This window comes from Meleagris gallopavo, chromosome 12, assembly GCF_905368555.1.
Source record: "Meleagris gallopavo chromosome 12, MGAL_WU_HG_1.1, whole genome shotgun sequence".
NCBI classification, from domain to species: domain Eukaryota; kingdom Metazoa; phylum Chordata; class Aves; order Galliformes; family Phasianidae; genus Meleagris; species Meleagris gallopavo.
Window position 1 is genome coordinate 18598240 of NC_139415.1, and position 22102 is coordinate 18620341.

Genomic DNA, 22102 nt, shown 5'->3' on the forward strand with positions numbered 1-22102 from the left:
TGTGCTGCATTTTTCTCTCCGAAGCCAGAGAACAAAGCAGCCCCTCAGGAAAGGGCACTGCTGGGGGGAGCAGCGCAGGGCTGCAGTGCACATCTGCAGTATGGGGTCGGCTGGTGGGGCTGGGAGCCAATGGCAATAACATGTGATGCGTGTCACATCTGTGAGTGCCATGGCGATGACCTCAAGCTGTCTGGGACTGCACAGCTGATTATGATATTAAAGCTCCTGCTGCTCGCTGGCCAAATTTCCATCTCCAGTTTCGTCTTTGTCTTGGCAGGACCAGGGCTACCTGATGCCATGCAGATGCGTTCACAGCCCTTGGAGGTCATGGGGAGCTTCTCCCTGCTTGCTCCCAGCCACAAGAATCCAAAACACCCTTTTGGGAGCTGTCAAGGTGCCTGGGGTTCTCCTATCACTTCCAGGCTTTGACACGGTGCAGCTTTGGCCAGATCTGGGGGCCGGAAAGGTTTTATGGAGGGCAGCTCAGTGAGGTGTTGCTGTGGAAGCGGGCAGGGAGCTGATCGCTCTTGGTTAATTTGAGGCAGGAAAATGCATGGAGGAAAGTGAAGGTGGGAAAGTTGGCTCCTTGTCTTGGAAATGGAATCACAATCGTGATTGGGCTGCAGAGCCCACAGCCGGCTTTGGGGTTGGGCATACCTGGTCCCCTGAACCAAAGGTTTCTTGAAGGCATGGCATTACCTTTGCTTTGGCGCGGAAAAAGGGGTAGCTCACATTGCAGACCCTCTTGTTGGGGTGCTTCTCTTCGGTCGCACAGTCGATGTTGATGTCTGTGTCATCCTGAAATGGGATGCAGGGCACTTGTGACACTGGGTTTGGCTGCGGGCACCACCTCATGGCCATGCTCCTCACAAACGTCCCTCACGAGAGAGACATTTAACAAACGGGCAAGGAAAAGCCTCCCCATGCACCACTGCAGGGGCAGCCCCCCATACGGCTCCTGGAGAGCAGCATTTCCAACAAGCCCCTTTCAGCTTTCCCGTCTAAATCCTCTTCCAAAACTTAACTACAGTGCTGAATGAATGAAACTGATTGTTCTTGGCACCGTATTCAAGATTTTTCTATGCTTCCCTGTGAACTCTGGTCATCAGGAGATACTGTCCTGCACAATGACCAGATAAGAAGTAGTTGTTAATTAGCCCAGTCACAAGGAGCGGGTCCCTACTGCCCAAACACCTCCAGCTCTTTGGGAAGCTCCGAGCCTCCAACAGCCCCTACACCTCTGTCAGCAATCTGCTTATTTCTGAGCTGTGGCAGCCAGGAGCTGAACGTACAGGGCGTAGGGAGCCCTTCTCCCAACCACCAGAGCTCCCAGCACCGCACCTTGGGGATGAGGCTGGCGAACTGCAGGTTCCTGGAGAAGGAGATGTTGAGCACGGTGCTGTAGGCGTTCTCACCGCGGTTCTCCAGCATTGCCTCCACAGCCACCCTCCTGCGGGTGCTCTCGATGATGAAGACAGATGTGTCAAAGGAGAGGCTGAAGGCAGAGCAGGCGGGCGCTGCACGGCGCAGGGCTCTGCTGCAGAACTCCCTGTAGGGCAGGGTGTAAATCCCATGGCATCAGTATATCACATCCCTGGGTGTTTCTTTTTTTTTTGTTTTTTTTTTTTGTTTTTTTTTTTGCAGGGACAAACAAAGCCCTGCAGCCTTGCTGGTGGATGTGAGGGAAGGCGTCTGTTCCAACACACAACCTCAAAAGTGATTTTCTCAACAGATGTCACCTCTTTACCGCCGTGAGCTCAGCGCAGAGCCCACTGCCACCCATGTGAGGAGAGGCCCAAGCCCCCCAAGATGACCTTTCAAAGCTCTTTAAGGGATCAGACATAGCATGTAATTATTTCTGCTGTGTGAGTCAAGCCTGGCATTTATCCCCCTGTTATTTTCTGATTTGTCTCTGGGGCCCCATCACCATAGTATCAGATAGGAGTTGTTTGGAAATACACCAATCCATTCCCAGCTGAGAGTAGAGATGCTCAGGGAGTGGAGCAGGACTGCTCCGTGCTCTGCCAGCTCCATGCTCCATGCCACCCATACTGGGAGCATCCAGGTGCTCGGTGTGGGACCTGCACTGCAGCTGGGGTTGGGCTGGGGAGCCAGCCCTCGCATGGCCAACTCACATGGCACTGGGCACATCGCTTCGGGCATCCAGGACCAGGTCAGGGACACAGTGCTCATCCTCGTTGCACCCGTTCCAGAAAGGGACCTGGTGGGGACCACAAGAACAGACCACTGATTGTTTTGCCCTGGAGAGCATCAGGCTGTTCTACCACAGGAAGGATGGGGGTGGCTGCCCCAGGGTAAGGCAGAAGATGCTTCTGACCACACTGACTGACAAATTAGACTTTTAATTCCAACTGCAGACACCAAAGTCCTCGACAGTCACCAGTACCACCCAGCTTCCAGTACTGCTGGGCAGGGCTAACCGTGCCTGGTATGCATGCACCCTTCTGCAGCTAAGCTACTGTGGGTAACATCTGCTTAAAACCAGGGCTATCATGGATGCACACCCCCACAGTGCAGCATCTCCAGCCAGAACTCCCAAATCCCATGGCAAAATTCCCTAGGAGTAAGTAATAGAAACACTCAGCATCTGGTGCTTTGCCGGGTTGCCATTGCTGGGTGGATTTTCATAGACTCATATAAGTATTCGAGTTAGAAGGGACCTTTAAAGGCCAAGTAATCCAACTCCCCTGCAAGGAACAGGGACGTCTCGCAGCAGACAGCAAGGATTCCTTGCCCACATCATTTCAGCCACCCCACTAAGTGATGCCCTGCGTGAGGATGCTGCACGTACCGAGACCCGGAGTGAGGTGGGCCAGCCATCATCCAGCACAGGGCCGCTCTCAGGGTGCTCCAGCTCGTAGTCAATGGAGAATGTCACTGGTTTCACATAGTCAGCTGTGTCCTGCAGCAGGCAGAAAGCAGCGCTGGGGAGATGGGGCCACTGCTCATGGTGGCATGGGTGGTTATTTTATGAAACGAGTTTGCAATACAGCGTCCTTTGTGCATCATCCTCCCTCTCCAGCTAACCCTTACCTAGGGACAGGGACACTGCAAGCTCTGTGGTGTCAAACAGCACCCACCCACGTGGACATCCAGTGGTGCAGGTGGGGGCTGATCCTGGGCATTTCACACACCAGTGCTGCCCTAGGGTCCATCCCTGGAGCTCATCCAGGTGGTAACAGCACACACATTGCTGCACTTCCATAAATTCCCCCCACGCCATGCCACAAACACGTGATGTGCATGAGGCTGCTTCAAAGCATGATGCCTCTGGAGCTAAGTCCCAAGCTCCATCTCTAGGCTCCATCTCCAGAACCAAAAATTTCCCAGAAGTTCATGGCAGTTCAGGCTGGGGCTTGTGGCCAGGCCAGTCTGGCAGCCTCTTTGGCCTCCAAAGAATTCTCATCATTTGCTGAGAATGTTTGAATTTGGCCAGAATTGTGCATCAGCTGCTCCCCACGCACGACATCAAGCATATTGCCGGCTCCTGTGCTTGGGGAGGAGACCATAAGGTTTGGGATGCAGCAGATAGTAGCAGCAGGGGCTGAATGGCTTCCAATAGGAAAAAATGAACTTGCATTGACTTTGGAGTGGGAGAACCACCCTGATCCAGGCACGGAGTGCATTCCATCCCCAAGAGCAAGCTGGAATGCAATGCAGCTCCATGACTGTGACATCAAACCCAGCGCAAATAAATCCAGGCTCAGCAACCAGACCCCTTCCCAGCCTCACAGAGCCCTCAGCCATCACCCTACGGATGCATGCTGCTGCATCAGTGCTTCGCACAAAGGGGAGAGCATCCTCCCTCCTGCAGATGCAGCCCTGCAGCAGCAGGACCCCAGCGCAGCTCCACTCACCAGCACATGGAAGCGCAGCATCTCACAGTGCTCCTGCCCTGCTGGCAGCACCAGTGCCTGTTGTGCGTGCCGCTCACCGCTCTCATCCAGCAATGCCCGCGGTGCGTACCGCCGCTCGTCGATGGCTGCCTCGTACCTCAGTGCTGCAACGAAAGCGTTGGGTTACGTGCAGGATATCCAAGTATTTAGCTCACACACTGACACGTTGACCTGTAACTGCTCTGGAGGTGCTGCTCCCCAGGTGTGCCGTGCTCTCCCAGGTGTGCTACAGCAAAGCAACTGAGGGTCCTCAAGTGGTGCCAAGCAGCACAACTCCACACCCAGTATGTGAGGAAACAAAGAGTTGGTGGCTCTTGAGCTTTGCTCAGGGCCAACTTTTTCCCAATTTGGAGAGCCCTTTGAGAGCATTTGTCGCCAGCTTTGGGGCTGAGCTGCTCTCACCCCCACTGAGTCCCAGGCACTGGGGTGGATGTGGGGTCACAGCAGCGCGCGGTGCTTTCAAAGCAGAGCGCTCCATCAGTAAAACTGCTCCGAGCTGATCGGAAGTGTGCACATCTGGAGTGCAGATGTGTCCTGCTGCTGCAGCACAGAGCAAGGGGAGCTCTGTGGGACCGCGCACGTCCCGTTGTCCTGTTGGCTGCAAAGCAGTGGGGCAGCTGTGTCCTGGGGCAGAGGTGAACCGGGAGCTCTGCAAGGAGCACGTGAGGGTTCTGCCTACTGCTTACCCACGCTGGCTGTCTGGAAGTGGGCTGAGAGGAAGATGGCAGTGAAGCAGACGAAGGCTGTCATGCAGGTGGCATCCTTCCCATTGCGCTTACAGTCCTTGGTGAAGATGTTAATCTTGGGGGGCTCGAAGCGGATACTGGCATTGATCTGGACAACGCTGCGGGACCTGAGGGGCGAGCAAGTTACTGCAGCATGGAGCACCTGTGCATGACCACAGCATCCTACAGAAAGCCCCAGATCTCTAGATTCACTTTTTTCACACTTTTTTCTCAACATCGAGAAGACCAAAGGCAGCATGCAGACCTGCTCTCAGCTCAGCTGTGTAGCACTGGAAGCATAGGGTCTCCTCTATGCATTTGCCCCTTGCTTATGACAGCAGAGAGTGTGAGAGCAGGACTTGGTGCCTTGCATGCACACTAGTGCTTCTGCAGCCTCAAGGAGCGTGCAGGTAAAGCGTTTCCACTGGGGCAGCTACCCACATCCTAAGAGCCCCAAGGAACCTCCCAAGTGTTAATCAATGTTTGAAATTATTGTTGTTTTATTAAATAAGAGTAGGAAGAGTCTGGTTATCATCACAGGTGAATACATCGCTTTGAAACTCCCAGGGAACTAACGACGAGGTTCCATGTAAAACATCCCTGATGTTCTTTTAGGACTCAACTGCATCTGGAATCCCGCAGCCCCACCAAACTGCGGGCATTATTCTGGAAGGATGGGTCAGGATTTTGGGAGATTATTTTCCTCTGAAAACACGAGCACATTGCAATGGACTTTGGGCAGAGAACAGTGCCAAAGGAGATGGACTAACCACAGCACCACAGCGTTCCCCAGTGAGCCAACAGCCAAGTCTATGAGCCCGTCCTCATTCAGGTCCAGCTGTCCATGGATGCTGCATCCAAAATACATCAGGCCTGGTCCGAGGTCTGCAGCTGCTATTCGCTGAAAAGCAAAAGGGAAAGAATCCAGCCTGGTTTGTACCTCTGCCTGCAAAGTCAGCATTTTTGAAGGCGGGGTGTTCATGTGAGCGTGGGTGCACTAAGGTCTGCTGTGCCAGTTCCCCAGGTTACTGAGGACACCTATTCCCAAGTAATTGTATCAAACTTAGATTGTCAGAGGATGCGAGAAGTTTCCCTTTGGAGGCATGATCCAAAAGATTTATGCTGACATTTGCTATTCCTCATGAGTATTTTTAATATTTTATCCAAAGCAAACTGCTGCTCTGAATGCTGAGCATGTTCTCCATACTGTGCATTTGTTTTGTCTTGGGCCCACCAAAAGAGAAAATAACAGATGACTGTGCAACAAGAAAAAACAACATAAATTCCTGGCCCATGTAAATCAATGACCGAATGCACTATTGCTGCGCTCATGGACATTGATGGACTTTGACTTCAGCTTGGGTTTGGTGAAGTCAATGATCATCAGTGTCTGCGGGCACAGCTGATGAAGAATGGAGCCAACCAAAGCCCTGAGAGCTGTACCTGCTTGTACTTCTTCAGGATGGTCTCCTCAAAGCCAAGGAAGATGTAGATTGCTCCTTGGTGGTCATCTTCCAAAGGTGCCCCAATGACGACATCATTGTAGGAGTCCTGGTTGAGGTCAGGCACAGCAGCAATGCAGGAGCCAAAGCGTGAGTTCTGGTAGCTCTGCAGGTCCTCGAGGGCCCCGCTGGAGACAAAGTGGTTCTGCAAGGAGAAAGTGGGAAATTGCGTCAGCAGAAAGCCTGGAAAACCCTAAAAGGGAAATGGACAAGAGGTGAGTCCTTCAAAATAATTGGTTTGTGGCACATGGGTGCCATAACGAGCCACAGTGCTGAGCTCTGTGGTGGCACTGACACGCTTGTACCTCTTGCAGGATGTAGACGTAGACTTTGCCCCTCTCCCTGCCCTCACTGAAGTACATGGGGGCTCCCACCAGCAGGACGTCTGTGACACCATCACCGTTCACATCCAGGGAGTTGATCTCACTTCCATAGTAGGAGCCAATCTGGGGGAGACAAGAGAGAGATGGGAGCACCTGGGGACGGTGACCCTGCCTGCAAGGACAGCACCAGTCCCTTCCTCTCCTACACTTTCTGGGGCTGCATGTGCAGCAACAACCCAGAGTTCCCCAACTATTCGTACATTATGATACAAAACGAATGGGGAACATCAGTATGGCAGCGCACAGCAGCTGGGCAAATCCATGCTGCACGCAGGGAGAGGAGGAGCAGAAGGCAGCATTGCAGCCATGTCTCACATTACCTGCTCTCCTTTCAGCGCCTGGTGGATGGTCAGGTTGCGGTTGCTGTGCATGGTGAAGATGATGACCTTCCCAGTGTGGTTGAACCTGGGTGCTCCCGCGACGTAGAGCCTCTCGCGTGCAGTGGACACAACAGAGGAGACGGTGTAACCTGTGGGGTGGGTGTAGGGTGAGCAAGATCTGCCTCCTGCCTGTCCCATCCTATATCCTGCATGGGGTCACCTCAGGTGGCTGCAGAGGAGCACTATAACTGACAAACCCCCTTTTTCAAACTTGCAACTCTGGATTCCTACACATTATTTTAGAGTCTCAAAGCACAGCCGGCTCTGAGACTGGCTCAGGCCTCCCCCAGGGTCACAGCCAGCTGAGATGTGAGTGCCTGGGGGCTGTTGGGACTCACAGACCCCTGTTCCTTGGGCACTGACTACCTTAAGTTATGTCTTCTCTGTTTTCCCCTCCTGGGGGGATATTTCTAAGCAGAGCATCAACCGCGAAGCACTCGGATCCCAGGGCAGGGCACAGTGGGGCTTTCTTGCTATTTCTGTCTTTCCCACCGCTTCCAGTAAGGAAAGGAGTGCCTGGGGCTCCTGGTGTCCTGGTGGGTGAACAGCCCCCAGTCTCAGCACTCATAGCTTGGGCAGAGGCCTCATTTTGCAAACCAGTCTGGGATCCTCACTGCGGGACTCCCACACATGGAACAGATTAGCACAGCAGGTATTTCCTCCCTGGGCATAAAATTTCATCAATGTTTTTTAAGCTGTTCCAGTAAGCACTTGGGGTGAGCTGGGCCTCCTGCACTAAAATTGCATTTGTGCTGTGTGATGCAGTTGCTGTGGGGCTCTCCCTTGGTGCTGGGGTTACCAGAGGTCTTGCACAGATGGACATTACCCCTGACGTTGGCAGCCCTTCCCAACTCAAGCAGCATTTTGTGCTTCCTATTACTGAGCATCAAATCCCAGCCGCAGAGCCCAGCCGAGCCGCCTCACCGAGGTATGCGCCGTGGTTCTTCAGCTCCTCAGGAAACTCCTGCAGGTAGGACTCACGCAGTGGGATCACCTTCCCACTGCTGGTCTCCTTCAGCACGGCCCCATTCCAGTCGTAGGCACCCACAGCACCCAGCAGGATCCCATCCTGCGGAGATGGCACGGTCAGCACAGCATGCAGGAGGTTCGCACTGCATCTCATTTGGTTGCCTTCTATTTTTAAAGCCTCTTTTCATGCTATTTCTTGCTTATCAGAGACAATTCTCCCACTTGTTACTTGTAGGGGTGAAGGTGACCCATATGTGAGGACCTCAGTGATTCTATGATTCCATGACCCAAGGGGCTGGTTTTGTGAGATCCCTAAACACCCAGTTCTAGGCTATCGTAGAAGCAGTGAGGCTGGAAAAGACCTCCAAGATCCCCAACCCATCCCACTGTGCCCACGTCCCTCAGTGCCACGTCCCCACAACTGTGAAACACCCCCAGGAACAGTGACCCCAGCACTGCCTGTGCAGATGCAGCACCCACCGATCCCCTTCACAGCCCTTTTCCCCAGCTGTAAACACCTACAGGTATGAGCAGGAGCAAAGTAGTTTTACCCTCTTACCTCCACAATGTGTGATGAGAATCCAGTCTGGGACATCTCCAATCCAAAGGAGATTTCATTCTTGTTGGTTCCTTAAAAAGGAAAAGAAGGGATTTAACGCGAAATTCTCCTGCAAGGGATGACATTGGTTTGGATGGGATGAGAGCACCTCCACCCTGCTGAGCACAAATGACCTCAGCTGGCACAAATGTCCCTCAATCACCACAATTACACACACTTGTGCTGCTAATGAGCCATTGAATAAATACAGAATAAATAGTGTGAGCACAGCCTCTGTGCAGCTGCCTTGTTTCCTAGCTGCAAATTGCAGGATCACATTAAAAAAAAAAAAAAAAAAGTGGATTCAAAGGGTTTTCTTTTGTTGTAACTGGATGAAATTCCTCAGCCAGTGAGATATCGTGCCATGGAGAAGCATTAGGCTGGCTGAGATAGCTGGTGGGGGGGTTAGGAACTGTTTGACCAAAATTCCCCCAAATCTTCTTTCTTTTATATTCAGTGAAAGCCTTCCATCTTCAGTTTCGATGGCTTGTCCCAGTATGCCCTTTCCTTATGAAATGGAGATAAATTCAGTGGTGAAAACCAAAAAGCTCACCCTGTTTGCTCAACCTAGGTCATTCTAGGGTGTGAGCATCAAATAAGGCACCCACATCTGTGCTCTGTGGCCATTCTAGCTCCTACTGACTGGGTTGGAATATGGGGAGGGCAGGGAAGGCATTGCTCACCTTCCAGGCTGAAAATCCTTTCCCCCAGGGCATCCACGATGTCTTTCAGCGCCGCTTCGTCCGTGACATTGAAGAAGTGTTTGTCGTCAGGGTCGCTCGCTATAAATTTAATTTCATTCAGAAAGGCTTCGGGGTTGATTCCTCTTCTGTTATAATAACCCAACACCTGGGGTGGAGGTAGGGATGTGAAGATCAGGTCTTTTCATGCCATGGACACAGCTGTCCCGAAGCACCCCAGTACTCACAGCCACCGCGTATCGGGTGACGTTGTCCTTCTCGCTGTCCTCAATCACCTTCTCCAGATCTGGGCTGTCGTGCGACTCTCCATCTGTGATTACAATCATTACTCTCTTTGCCCCTTTCCGGCCACCTTTCTGAAACGCTTCCGAGCTGCAATTGAAGAGATGCCCTGGGCTGCTCAGAGTCACCGCAGGGGTCACAGCCACCCCAACGCGTCCCCGAGGCTGTGCCCTGCATCCCTTTGCAGGGGATTGCAGGGAGGGATGGAGTGCGACGAGGGAGAGAAGGGAAGAAGACGCTGAGTTTAAGCTTATGGGAATGAAGGTGAACGTGAGGGATTTTTACCGAGCAAACTCTATCCCGTAGGCAGTCCTGGTCTCTGTCCCTCCTCTTTGCTCTATGTGGCTGGCAGCCGCTACTACGTCTTTTACAGACCTGTAGTCATTTAAATGGAACTCGTGGACCACATCTTCTCCGTACTGAACAACTCCAACCTAGAGAGCACAGGCAGGTCACAATAAAGCCTGCTGAAAGTGGGGCATAGCAACCTGAGGGGATGCTTTCCCAGCCCCAAAAAGTGGCAGATCTATGGCATGGATGCATGCGTAGGCTGGGAACAACAACCCAAGCAAAAGTTGGGCCAAGAAAAAAGGGAAAAGGAAAATAGTAAAAAATGAATCAAGGGGTATTTTGCCAGGTTTTGAGGCTAGCTGTGACAACCGAAATGTTGGGTCTGAGATTGTTTGGAGTTGTGCTCAGCTACAGAAGAGAAAGCCATTCAGAACACTGACACAGCAGTTCATTGCTCATTGTGCTCCATTAGTGGAGGCAGCAGCTGAGCATCCCCAGCCCCGCTGGGACCCAACCTCCTCAGCAGCCTACAGCCACCCTCAGCATCTCTATTTGCTCCACTCTGCTTCCAGTTTTGTTTCCATTTTCTGCCTGCTATTGCCCACTCTGGGTATATAGGTGCAGGATGATGCAGCCGTGCTGTGATCCAGTGCAGAACTACATCACCGCCCGATAGGACCCACTGGGGGTCATCTGTGCAACGTGCTAAGGAATCAGGAGTGGCCATAACACCTCTCTCCTCCCTTTCCTTATCATAGAGCTTTGCAAAATGCCTGCACAAATAAGTGCACGACTGCATCTGCCCAGGGCAATACTCCTACATGCCCATATGATTTCATCCTCCCCATGCCTGGTCGGGGTGCGTGTTGCTGAGCTCCCCGTAGCTCATTTAGGGACATTAGTGTGAGCATTAATTCCATGGGCTCAGCATTGCGACGCATGCATCCAACGCTCAGTGCCAGATTACAGCATTTTGTCCAAACAGAGACTTTGCACAAAGCCACAACACAGCGGCATATCAGGGCTTACTTGGATCTGGCCGGGCCCAATGTAAAATTTTTTCAAGATGTTGATCAGGAAGTGCTGAACTTCAACCCAGGGATATATGCTGTTTGATCCATCCAGAACGATGATTATGTCCATGTATGTCTGGCATCCTGTGAAAGATACGCAGCGCGGCATTGAGAGGCCTTGGCAGCCCTTGAGTAGTGGGGATTTATGGCCCCATTCCTCACCATCAGGTACTGATGATTGGTTTGAAAAAAAACATCCTCAATCCTTCATAAAGCCCTTCTGGGTGCATTCACTCCAGCAAGGCAGAAAGAAGACACATGCATCCTCCCTGCCAATAGCAGTCTGAATAAGAATAACACCCTGCAATGTATTTTCTAATTCAGATTTGGCCCTCCGTCCTGTCTCATACAGTCCTCTTTATAAAACACCCATTAGCAATGAGAGCAAGAAGCATCCGATCATAACGAGGGAAGCAACACCTGAAATTTGGTGCTGGGCTCTGCCCTACTGCCTCCGCCACCCAAATCTCCCCGTTCCTTCTTATGCCAGGCTGAGGAAAAGGAGCGTTTGCAGAGCTGAGACCCTGGGACAGCCTTCCGTAATTTCCCACCACCCAAAGGAAAGCCAGGAAGCTTGTTTAATATCTCAGAATCAAATCGTGCCCCCGAATCTACAAATTGGGGCCAGGTTATTTAGCTTCCAGTCAATGAGCTCTTTGTTTTACGTAGCCAAGTGCTGAATTCTTTCCCTATTTTGCCTTCTGAGCTGCGCTGATAAAATATTCTGGATGCTTTTTCGTTCTGCGTTTGGAAGAATAAGGTATTTTTGTCTTCCCCGGCTGTCAGTCAGAATGAAAATGTTTACCAGATGTCTGTGCTCGTAACCCCCTTTGAATCACTGCCCTGCAATAATTTCCTTTCTATCTCGCCTTCTCTCAAGCACCGACAGAGCTTTGTTTGCTCAATGGTATCAAAGTGCTCAGGGAGCAGAAATTTATGCTAGCTTCAAGCATGGAATCACAATAGAATTGTAAGGGTTGGAAGGGACCTCTGGAGAACATCAAGTCCCAACGCCACAGGGTGAGGGTTAGAGGGCACGCAAGAGTTCCTCCTACTTTGCAGGGCTGGGGCCACCGTCTTGGCGAATCGGAAGTTGGCGTTGACACGGGAGCACATCCCAGTGGTGTAGTAGGAGCTGCCACACTCGTGGGACCAGAGAGGGCTGCAGGCCTGGAACAGGAGACAGCATCAGGGATGGTCTGGGAATGGCACTTTTTCATTGTGTGGGAAAGCAGGAGATCAGAGCATCGCTTGGAGCATCACCATAACCACCAGCATCACCATGACCAGCACCAACATCACCACCATGCAGAGCTTGCAGCTGCCCGCCACCCAGATCCTGAACCACCAACAGGGCATGCTGGGAGCTGGAGAAGCATTTGCACACGTGCATCTTTGTAAACATGCTTATAAATACGTGCGCAAGCGTATCTGCATGCATTCATACATGTGCATAGCAGAGAGTCCCCTCCTCTCACCAGGAAGCTGCTGTCCTTGGGGTTGGTGGCCAGGCTCAGCCCCAGGCGCATGTTGTCCTTGCGCTCGGACACGTTGGACAGAGTGACTCTTCCTTTGGAGAGAGGACACGGTTAGCTGCTGCCTGCCTGCATGGAGCATCCCTGCCATGAGAGCCAGGGACACCGAGAGCTGCAGAGTTTGTGCTTTCCCTTTTGTTTTTGAAGCAGATTGTTAAGATAAGGTGTTTTTTGTTTTTTTTTTTTTTTCTTCTTGCCACAACAAACAAAGAGAAATGTCTTCTGGGAATGAAACTGTGAGTCACAGACTCTTACGTAGGAAGTCCTTAGGAGAGAAACCCCTCTGAGCAGCTCTAGCATCTCATCCTTTAATGTTGGGCCAGCATGCATTTATATTTGTGCCTTTCTTTCATTTCCCATGTCACAGTCCAGAAACCAGGAACGGCCCATGGGGCAACCCTTTATTTTGGTTAACATGAATAGCACTTAGCTTTGACAAAAGCACCGTCTAACCCTTTCATTCCCCCAGTGCAGCTTCACGAGCGCGTCCAAGCTCCCTCCTCCCAAGCTGAGGATACTTAACCCTCACTGATGCCCACTGACCTGGGCTGGGAACCCAGGTGGGGCCCATGGAGAAAATGGAGACAACAGGAATGATGAGGATGATGGGGAAAATGGGAACAAGGGGGACAATGAGCACAAAGGGAACGATGGGGACAGTGGGAATGTTGGGGAAAAAGGGAATGATGAGCATGATGGAGACAGTGGGGCAATGTTCCTGCCAGCCTTCTGGCTCCTGTGGCAGCCAACAGTTGTCCTCCTCTTGGCCGTGCAGGAATGCCTGGTGTCACTGCAGGGCAGCCCTGAGCTTGCTTTTACTCAGGTGGCCTCAATGCTAAGTAGTCAAAATAATAAAAATAGAGGGTGCTCTCTGAACTGTTTTTTTTTTCATTGGAAACTTGTTTCCAATGGAAAAAGATAGCTTTTTAGCCAAATTCAGATTTGCACGAGAGATTTATTCACTGGAAAAATCTTGAAGTTCTTATAAAACAAAGCAAATAATAATAATAATAAGAAACCACAATGTTTTCAAACTAAACCATATTTGCTTCCAATCAATCAAGCACTGTGGATGAGCCAAAGATCCTTCTCTCTTATCAGCTCTGGTAGGAACCCATAACAGTTCAGATGACTAATGATGATAAATAAAGTGCAAACTCCTGCTCCGCTGCAAAACCACCCGAGAATTTGCCCCTAAGCCCCAGAGACGTTTCTCAAGACCCTGGGAAAGTCCCAGGCTCTCTCATTCCCACTGACATGGGGGCAATATGGAGAACTCATCCCCCAGCCTGGGACATCCTGCTCTTTGCTGGTGTGTGATGAGGTTGAGGTGGTCGTTACCCACCGCTGACTTTGTCCTGACTGAATGACTCAAACAATTTAAGCTCTATTAACTAAACAGATGTTTAACTCCATCCTGACTTACTTCATTTTATCCTATTGGTGCTTAAAGCTCATGGCCAGGAGTCACACAAACACCTGAAATAGTGACCCAGCACCCCTCGTGCCCTGGGATGCAGTACCTAGGTTGAGCTTGGTGCAGTTGCTGTGAGTGTCGCTGGTCAGTGGGCACTTGTAGACATCTCCTGTCTTCTGCTGCCCATTGGTCTCGTAGGGGGCCCCCACCACCAGCCTGCAAAAAGAGGCACCTGTCAGTGTCTCAGGGCTGACTTTTTGTCAGAAAAATGAAAAATAAAAAAAAAACAACAAAAAATGAAATCCTTCCCTGCGAGGATGTGGTCAAAACATTTTCATCCGTTAGCTCTTGCAAAATCAGACCCAGTTCCCACCAGTCCCATGCAAACCTACGAACTGGCCATGTGCCTTACTGCTGCTGGGAAGCACTGCTTGATACCCAAAGGAAAAAGTAACCCTAACTCACATTGAGGTGCATGGGGAATATTCTCCACTAAAAAGGTACAAAAGTGAATTTTCAGGAGATTTGCTCCACGCTGGGGTTGCTCACTTATGATCAGCCCAGAGTGGTCCGGTGGTAACCAGCTCAGGGGCAGGCAAGGATGCTGGGCATCCATCTGTACACTGAAATAAGCAGAGGTTTATCAGCTGATAGAAACACATAGAGCCAGAAAGGCTGTGGGATTCGTCTGGGACATTGCAAGCATTTTTCTCACTTTCTTGTGGACTTGACCAGACTGGAACAAAGCAGCAAACCAAAGGGGGAGAAGAGCAGGACCTGAGGAATTCATCCCTTTCTTCCAGGCCAGTTCAAAAATAACCTGAACCACGGGTTTCTGGCACCTTCTGCTCCCAACGTGTTAGCCCAAAATAAATCTAGTCCACTGCATTTTGTTTTAAGAACCCATTGGTGGATGCAGCCATCCCCATCCAGATTGCTGAACACACAGGACCTCTTTTGTTCTGGGCTGCCCTACACAACAGCTGGCAAAGCCACCGTTTCCAGCACAGATGTTCCCAGTTAGGCCAGATTCGGTAATTTTTTTAAACGCTGCTTCTACAAAGACAGTAAGCAATCATTCTTTTATTCCATCACTATTAAATGGGATTGCTCACCAACCGAAAACCTTCAAAATCTAAGAAGTATTTAAGGATTCCCATGGAAATACTTCCTGTCTTACAGCTTCACTCCTAACGAGGAGATTAATTAGGATAAAATAACAACCATCTGGAACCATGCTCAATGGCATCCAGAGGTTGTGTACCTTCTCCTGGACATGTAGGAGGAGTTTGCTCATGTCTCTCTGCTTCTAGCCCACACATTATTATGGTCAGAAAAAGAGAAGGCAACAGATGTGAAAAGATGTTGGGGTGGAAGACAGAAAAAACCTTGGAGATGAGAAGAAATAAAGGTTGAGGCATCTCAAAGGATGATCCTCATTTGTTTGTTCTTCATTCCCCAAGAGTCGAACACAAATAGGATTTAACAGGAACGTGGAGCACCTTCACCTTGGTGGCCCCCAACGCACTGTGTCCAGGATCCCCCTGAGGCTGCAGGATATGCGCTCCCCAGCCCAGGAATTACCCTCCCCGTGGGAAAATCCAACCTGGGAATCTCCTGCTAATAAATACTCCCATATCACCATTATCACACTATCCGTTAATTAATAATCAGCAACATTTGACAACAATCTGTAAAGCAAGAGACAGTGGTGATGGCAGAACAGCCCATCCCACCCATTCCCCAGCCCTACATCACGCCTGGAGGCTCAGAGAAAGCTCAAATACTTACAGCCACTGCCGTAAATGTAGCGGAAATGCATGAAGGGGTTGAGGAGCTCACCAAAACAGATTTTTTGCCTTCCGAAGACAATGGCATTGTTTTCCCTCTTGGGTTAAATAGAAGTGATTAATTAGCCAAAGCCGTCAAACTCCCGTGGAAACTTGGCAGCTCAGGAGAAGGCTTTTGCAGCTGTTGGGAAGGTGATGGTGCAGGCTGTGGGATCAGGGAATGTCTCCCCAAGGCAGCGATGCCAGCTTGCAGGTTACCAACCCCTCCCTTTATCTTGCGCTTTGTAAACTTGTGGTCTAAATAGTTCTTTTTTTTTTTTTCCTCCATAAATGAAGAAAATAAAGACAAAACTTCCTAAAATGCCCTATCTCAAATGACTCGAATCCAATGAGGGCATCTTGCTATCCCTTCCCATGCCACCCTGGGTCACCCCAAATCCTCTCCTAGCACTCCCAGTGGTCCTAAGCAAGCAAAGCCCTCTGCAAAGCCCGGAGCAGCAGTCTTGCATCATGCTTTGGCTAATAAAGGAAAATTTAAGAGCAAATAAGAACCAAACGAGCCCTCCGTCGCCTTCCTTTTCATGCGGTCCTTATGAGGAAAACAAAAGCAAAAAAAAAAATAAGAAGGAATTTAATGTGAAGCGCATAAACCGCTCAGAGCAACGTGACTGAGGACATATTTCTAACATTCTTCCCTGGGAAAAAAAGCTGAAAACAGCGATGTTGATGGAAATGCCCACATTGTGTCTTCTCAAACGATGCAGTAAGAATTGAATTTCTGGATTTGTGCTTTTATCAGACCGTTAAACCCATGCTCTGTCCTGCTTCGTGGTCTTGCATGAGCCACGGCTGCAAACTATGCAAGGCTCACATCAAACACCAAAACAACGCAAATCTGAGAATTTATGGAGGAATTTTTTGTTGATGGTTTTTTTTTAATTTTTTTTTTTTTTTGCACTGTTTCAAATGGTTTCATTGCATGGGAACATGGGTGGTAGCACAAAACCTGAAAGACAACAGCACTGCGGTGCCTGGAACAACTGCAGTCCCAGCTGCTTGGTGCCAAACCATGCTTCTCTTTTTTCTCCCCTTAGCCAAACTACCTGGTGTAATTTCCTGCACCACGGACATTAATTCATGCAGGTTATCTCAGTAATGAATCCAGGAAGCAATGCTTGGCTGGAGCACCTCCCAGAAACCATCCAGCTGTGATTTGAAGGTGTTGAGGGTTGGAGAACCCATTCTTTCAATGGAGAACGTGTCGCAGAGCTCATCCCTTTCACCTCTCTCCAGGCAGAAGAGAAGTGTGATCACTGCTGGTGCTTTGCACCCCAAATTAAGGATGCCTGGGAGCCCCCTATGACCTTCTGACTTAAGGGAGCGACTCCCCGCACACCATGGAGAGGTTGCAAAGCTCATTCCGAGCCCCCCAAGACGTTTTGATTAAATGGAAAGAAGTCAGGAAAAGAAGGTATGTGTCGCTGGTGATCTGGGAATGCGGGGATTAGGGAGGAATGGAGAAGAAACTATGCTTTTCGCAGGATTTTTCAATCAATGGGACACTTAATCTCCTGCAAGGCAAATTCACTTGGAGTTAATTTATTCAAGATGGGATTGGATGAAGAAGTTATTAAAGGGGTTCGGGAAAGGGAGAGTTTAGCAGTGGAAAACTTTAAGTTGGTTTATGGCTGCTTGGACTGGACACAGGAGGGGAATGGACTTCGAGATATTTTTCTCTATGCTGGCCCTTTCACTGCAAAATGAAACATAAACACATCTGCAGTCCAACCAGCTGCTCAGGTTGAGCCGGGAGGGGACGCTCTTAATTACACAGCACAGCTCTGGGCGCATCCCATGGCCGTGCACCTCCACCCATTGTAGCCTTGTAATGGGAAGGGGCCTCCAACAGGACATGGGACCAAAGACCACGCCATGCAGCTGTCTTTTGTGCCATAACAATCCCGTAGACACTGCAAGAAGAAAAATGACCAGAGTTCTCCCTAAAATAGCGTACGATGGGTGTGTTGCAGAACACGGCTGAGGAACTCGCAGAATACTGTGGTCAGAAATAATGATACTTTCTTGTTTTTCCTGGTGTAATTTTTTCCTTTTCGCAGGGCTATGGCAACCCAGGAGCGTTTACAGGCAAGGCCCCTGGGCTGCGGGTTTCCACCATGATGTTTGGGGTGGCTGGTTGGGGCATCAGGCACCACGTCCATCCTGACCCCAGCACTGATTTCTACTGGAAGTTTCCAAAGCAAACCCTGATCCCTGACACTGGCTCTCACTGGCTGCCTCTCGCTTTCTCTAATTGCCCATTATCACCAGAAAACGATGCTCTTGGGGGTTCCCATACCACATTAGGTCACTGGCTCCATCCTGCTGCCGTGCAGCACTCCGAGACCACCCAATCCTAAATAGCAAAGAAATGACCACAGAAGCCTTTTTATGGTCAAGCAATATGGGATAGGAGGGAGTAACACCATCTCCATTCATAAAGATCTGCTGCACAGTATCTGTAGCTCCACTTTTCCTCCCGGATTTGAGGTAGGCTGAAAGAATGCGCCCATGAGCACTGCAGGAGGACTTCCTCCTCCCTTCTGCAAGACCTGCCACAAGGATCACAAGGGACTGTTCTCCAACTGCACCAATGGCTTTCTAAAACAGTAGTTATAATAAATACAAATGGTAGGACCTAAGCTTACGATTGATGCCATCCATCCCTGGAGCTGGTGAGAACCAGCTAGAAGACCTTCTCCAAGGATGTCTCACATACCACGTCCTCCTCGGAGCCCTGGGGCAGCCCCAAGGAGCCCAGTGATGCTACCAGCAGAGCCCTGGAGTTCTCACAACTAAAGTCCACTGAATCACACCCAAAATAACACAGAATCAGGGATGGGCCCTGAACACAGGAGGGTAGATTGGGGCTGCAGTGCATCCCTCATTCCCAGCACGGTGGGAGGGAGCGCCGGGAGCAGACGTTTCCCCGCGCCGAAGGAATGCTCTGCAGCTATGTACCCTTTCACCAAAATAATCCCAGCACTCGGGCACTGGCCAAACCACAGGAGAGTTGCAGCCAAGAAAGCCTCGCAGTAGTAGGGAAATAGCAAACCCTTTAACTGTTTTTCCAGATCAGCACAATTACAGCTTTAAATCCACCGAGCAGACTTTTCTCTCCTCTCCCTCCTCCTTTTTCCCTCACGAGTGCTCAGACTGGAAACGTCACGTCTGTTGCTGGGGCTGCTCTCTGTGGGCATTGGGGGGGGTTCATCCCCAGAGGCCCTTCTGTTGCTGTAGGGCCAAACCCCACAGCAGAGCAGAGCTTTGCAGCACTGCATGTCACGCAGGAGTCGGGGCAGCACGAGCTGCAGCAGCCGGTGATGCTCTCGGGACAATGCCACCTTGCCAGCAGCATCAGCAAAGCTCCGCTCCCAGCCTGCTTGAGAATGCTATATTTATTATTGTTATGGCTTCAGAAGGCTAATGGATGTTTATTCACAACGTTTCACTTCCACAGCCAGTTCTCCTCACGCCTCGTTTTTTTGGATAGCTAGAAACACTCGGCACGCAAGCAGCGATGCTCCTGCTGCCCCATGGCACAGTCACCTCCTCCCAGCCTCACATTTTTTATTTAGATGGGGAAAAGGATGTGGGTGTCTGGAATATCATGGTGGAAAGCCAAGGGCGGCAGCTGGGGCTTCTGGCTAGGAGTGCACTCAGATGACACACGGAGTGCCCCCAGCCCACTCACATCTCCTCACTTGCGCACACTGCTGCAGACACCTGCCTTCAGCCTTTCCCTATAAATCCCTCCCAGGTGGTGCAGTGGAAAGTCCCGTCTGGGTCGGCAGCGCAGTGCTAATCTCATCAGGGTGGGCTTTGTGCGGCTGCAGCCCCAGCCCCCACCTCACCCCACATCCCCCATCCAGCTGGAGCCAGCAGGGGGTAATCCAGAACATCTGGCAGCAGGGCTGGGCCTGCTGCATCGGAAAGCTCCTGCTCCAGAGATGCTGAAATGATGGAGAGCTGAGAGAAGCACTTGGGAAATGGATCTCTAACAACATTTCCCTCTGAACTCCATGCAATTCTGGTCTGTATTTGATATACACGTGCCTGCTTAGATTCATGGGATCATGAAGGTTGGAAGAGACCTCTCAGATCTGCAAGCCCAACCCCAACTCATCCCACTCATCCCACTGTGCCCACTGACCTCGTCTCCAAGCGCCACATCTCCACGGTTCTTGGATACCTCCAGGAACAGAGACTCCACTGCTGCCCTGAGCTGCCTGTGCCAATGCTCAGTTCCCCATTTCCATGCTTGAGCATCCTTACTTTTCCCAAATAAATGCATCTACAGCAACAAGCCTCTCTGAGTTCGTGCTATCCACACCTTAAATACTCCTAAACTGCATGGGACAGTGCAAGAAAAGGAGCAGCTCGCTTTTTTGGGACATCGCCATCACCCAACCCCTAAAGCACCTCTATCAACCCCAAAATTCTGCCGTGTCTGATGGGGATGCACTGACCCCAGTGAGTATCACAGCACTACCTGAGGCACCAGCACAGGGCTGTGGGATGCTCAGACCCACCAGATCCAGGCAGAGTTTGGTCAGTGCATGTTGGGATGAGTTTCGGGAGCCTGCTGTCATTTTTTCCATTTGCACACTTGGAGAACAGCTCGCACCTCCAGCTTCGTGAAAAAGGGAGAGAGAAGCAGCAAGAGGGAGGTCTGGGAGGCACTGCTGCCTGCCAGCAGGGAACACGACCCCTCGAAGCAGAGAGCTCCTGGAGCACTGCATTTCCAACTGCTTGCTTCCCCCAGAGTTTAATAATCAGGATTCTTTCCTCCCAGGTTTTCCACTATCAGAGCTGCTGTCATAGCCCCATGTGCAAGCTGTCTGGATGCTACTGCAAGGGAAAGTGCCACAACTCCAAATACACCTGCAGAATTACATTTGTGTACACACACACAAATATTCCTATACTCTCACTCGCACATACATAAGCTGCTTTGCAATCCTCCTGCAGCCATCCACGATGGCCAAAAGCAGCATTAAAACAGTTCAGACTGGAGCAGAGGTGCCAAACTCCTCGGATTCCACATTCAATATTTGGCAGCTGTATGGTTGAGTGCTGTCAGAGCTGTTGCTCCTGGAGGAGCTACATTTCAGACACAGCCATTTCGCTCCTCCGAGCTCCTGGGTGCTGCTTGCCTTAATCCTAACTTCCACCAGCCACAGTTCTGCCATATCACTCCAATTCCTTCTGCCCCTGGCAGCTTTCCAGGCTGGCGGAGGCTCTGCATAATGATTATCACATGGCTCTCTGTGTCCTTGGTTTATACTATAGACATTTTGTTTGTTCAGTCATTTCTCCTTTAACCAGAGTGAGTCACGATGGCTTCATTTTTAATGATGTACACATTTAATAGATATTTTATACTATGTAATTGCCCATTCTAATACAGACTGTATTTATGTATATGCCTACGCTTACTCAGGGCAGAGAACACCCATTTCTTCATGCGGCGGAGAAAAACTTTGTCATTTGTGGAGGCAGGAGTTGGACTCAGTGGTCCTTATGGGTCCCTTCCAACTTGGGATACTCTATGATTCTATGAAAATGACAGCTAAGTGCTGGCAGATGTTGGCACAGGAGATGTGGGAGAAGACCGTGTGAGCTGGGCTGGCTCCCTCCTGCCACTCTCACAAAAGTGGAGGGGACCCATGGAGACCACCCAGCCCAACCCCATACTGACACAGGGCCCCTACAACAGGTTGCACAGATGGATGTCACTTTGTCATTTGAGGAACACGATGGCACCTGAGCACACGTACCATCCTCACTGGCTGCTGCTCCCCACTGAGGTTTTGGTACTTGAAGGATTAAAACAAAAATAGAAGTAGAGCAGCAGAGGTAGGAATGTGATGGCAGAGACATTGTGTTCTGCTTCTTATCTGCCTCAAAGAACTGCAACCTCTGATCAGCTCTTTCCTAGGCTTAGCCCCAACCTCACATTTTTGGCAAGGTTCTGCCTCCCTTCTGGCACTGCTGGTGTGGTGAGAGCTGCACCTCCACACACCAGGACAGCTTCTGTTTGGGTTGTGGCCTGAATGCAGAAAGCCTGTGAGAGTTTAGGGCAAGAAAAGGGGCTAAAAGAGCAATCCCTTTGGGCTCAGAGCAGCTGTGCTTTAGGGGCATGTACCCCAGCATCACACGGAGCCAGACCATGCATGAGATCTTCCCAGCAAAGCAGCAGCACTACTGCAGTGAGCTGCTCCCAGGCCGTGCATTGAGGGAATTGCTGGAACGTCCTTTATTTACAGGAGCTGCCTCATGGCTGTGCTCACTCCCTGCTCCGGTGGCTTTGGCCATGAGCAGTCCTGGTGGCAGGCTGCCCAAAATTCCTCATCCTTCCAAGAAAGCTTTGCTTTGGGTAAATAGCCACGCTCTCAAGAACAGAAAGGGTGAAGGAATTTCTGGTTTAAGTTCAAGTGTAAGCTGGACAGTGAGGAAAGCATCCCATGGTTTAGGTTCAT

The 22102-nt window shown here is 50.6% G+C and overlaps 1 protein-coding gene across 3 annotated transcripts in view; it reads right to left on the minus strand.

The window, feature by feature from the left end:
* Positions 1-22102, minus strand: part of ITGA11 (integrin subunit alpha 11) — a 32824-nt gene that overhangs the window by 3835 nt on the left and 6887 nt on the right. For all 3 annotated transcript variants that reach the window (XM_085234263.1, XM_085234262.1, XM_085234264.1), the window contains exons 3-21: positions 13880-13989; positions 12300-12391; positions 11877-11991; positions 10778-10905; positions 9743-9891; positions 9403-9547; positions 9158-9323; positions 8436-8506; positions 7832-7976; positions 6848-6996; positions 6450-6590; positions 6086-6289; positions 5413-5543; positions 4604-4770; positions 3879-4021; positions 2813-2923; positions 2136-2221; positions 1342-1549; positions 700-798 (exon numbers count right to left, since the gene is read on the minus strand). In XM_085234263.1, coding sequence (XP_085090389.1) covers positions 700-798; positions 1342-1549; positions 2136-2221; positions 2813-2923; positions 3879-4021; positions 4604-4770; positions 5413-5543; positions 6086-6289; positions 6450-6590; positions 6848-6996; positions 7832-7976; positions 8436-8506; positions 9158-9323; positions 9403-9547; positions 9743-9891; positions 10778-10905; positions 11877-11991; positions 12300-12391; positions 13880-13989 — 2560 coding nt within the window. The remainder of the gene's footprint in view (positions 1-699; positions 799-1341; positions 1550-2135; positions 2222-2812; positions 2924-3878; positions 4022-4603; positions 4771-5412; positions 5544-6085; positions 6290-6449; positions 6591-6847; positions 6997-7831; positions 7977-8435; positions 8507-9157; positions 9324-9402; positions 9548-9742; positions 9892-10777; positions 10906-11876; positions 11992-12299; positions 12392-13879; positions 13990-22102) is intronic.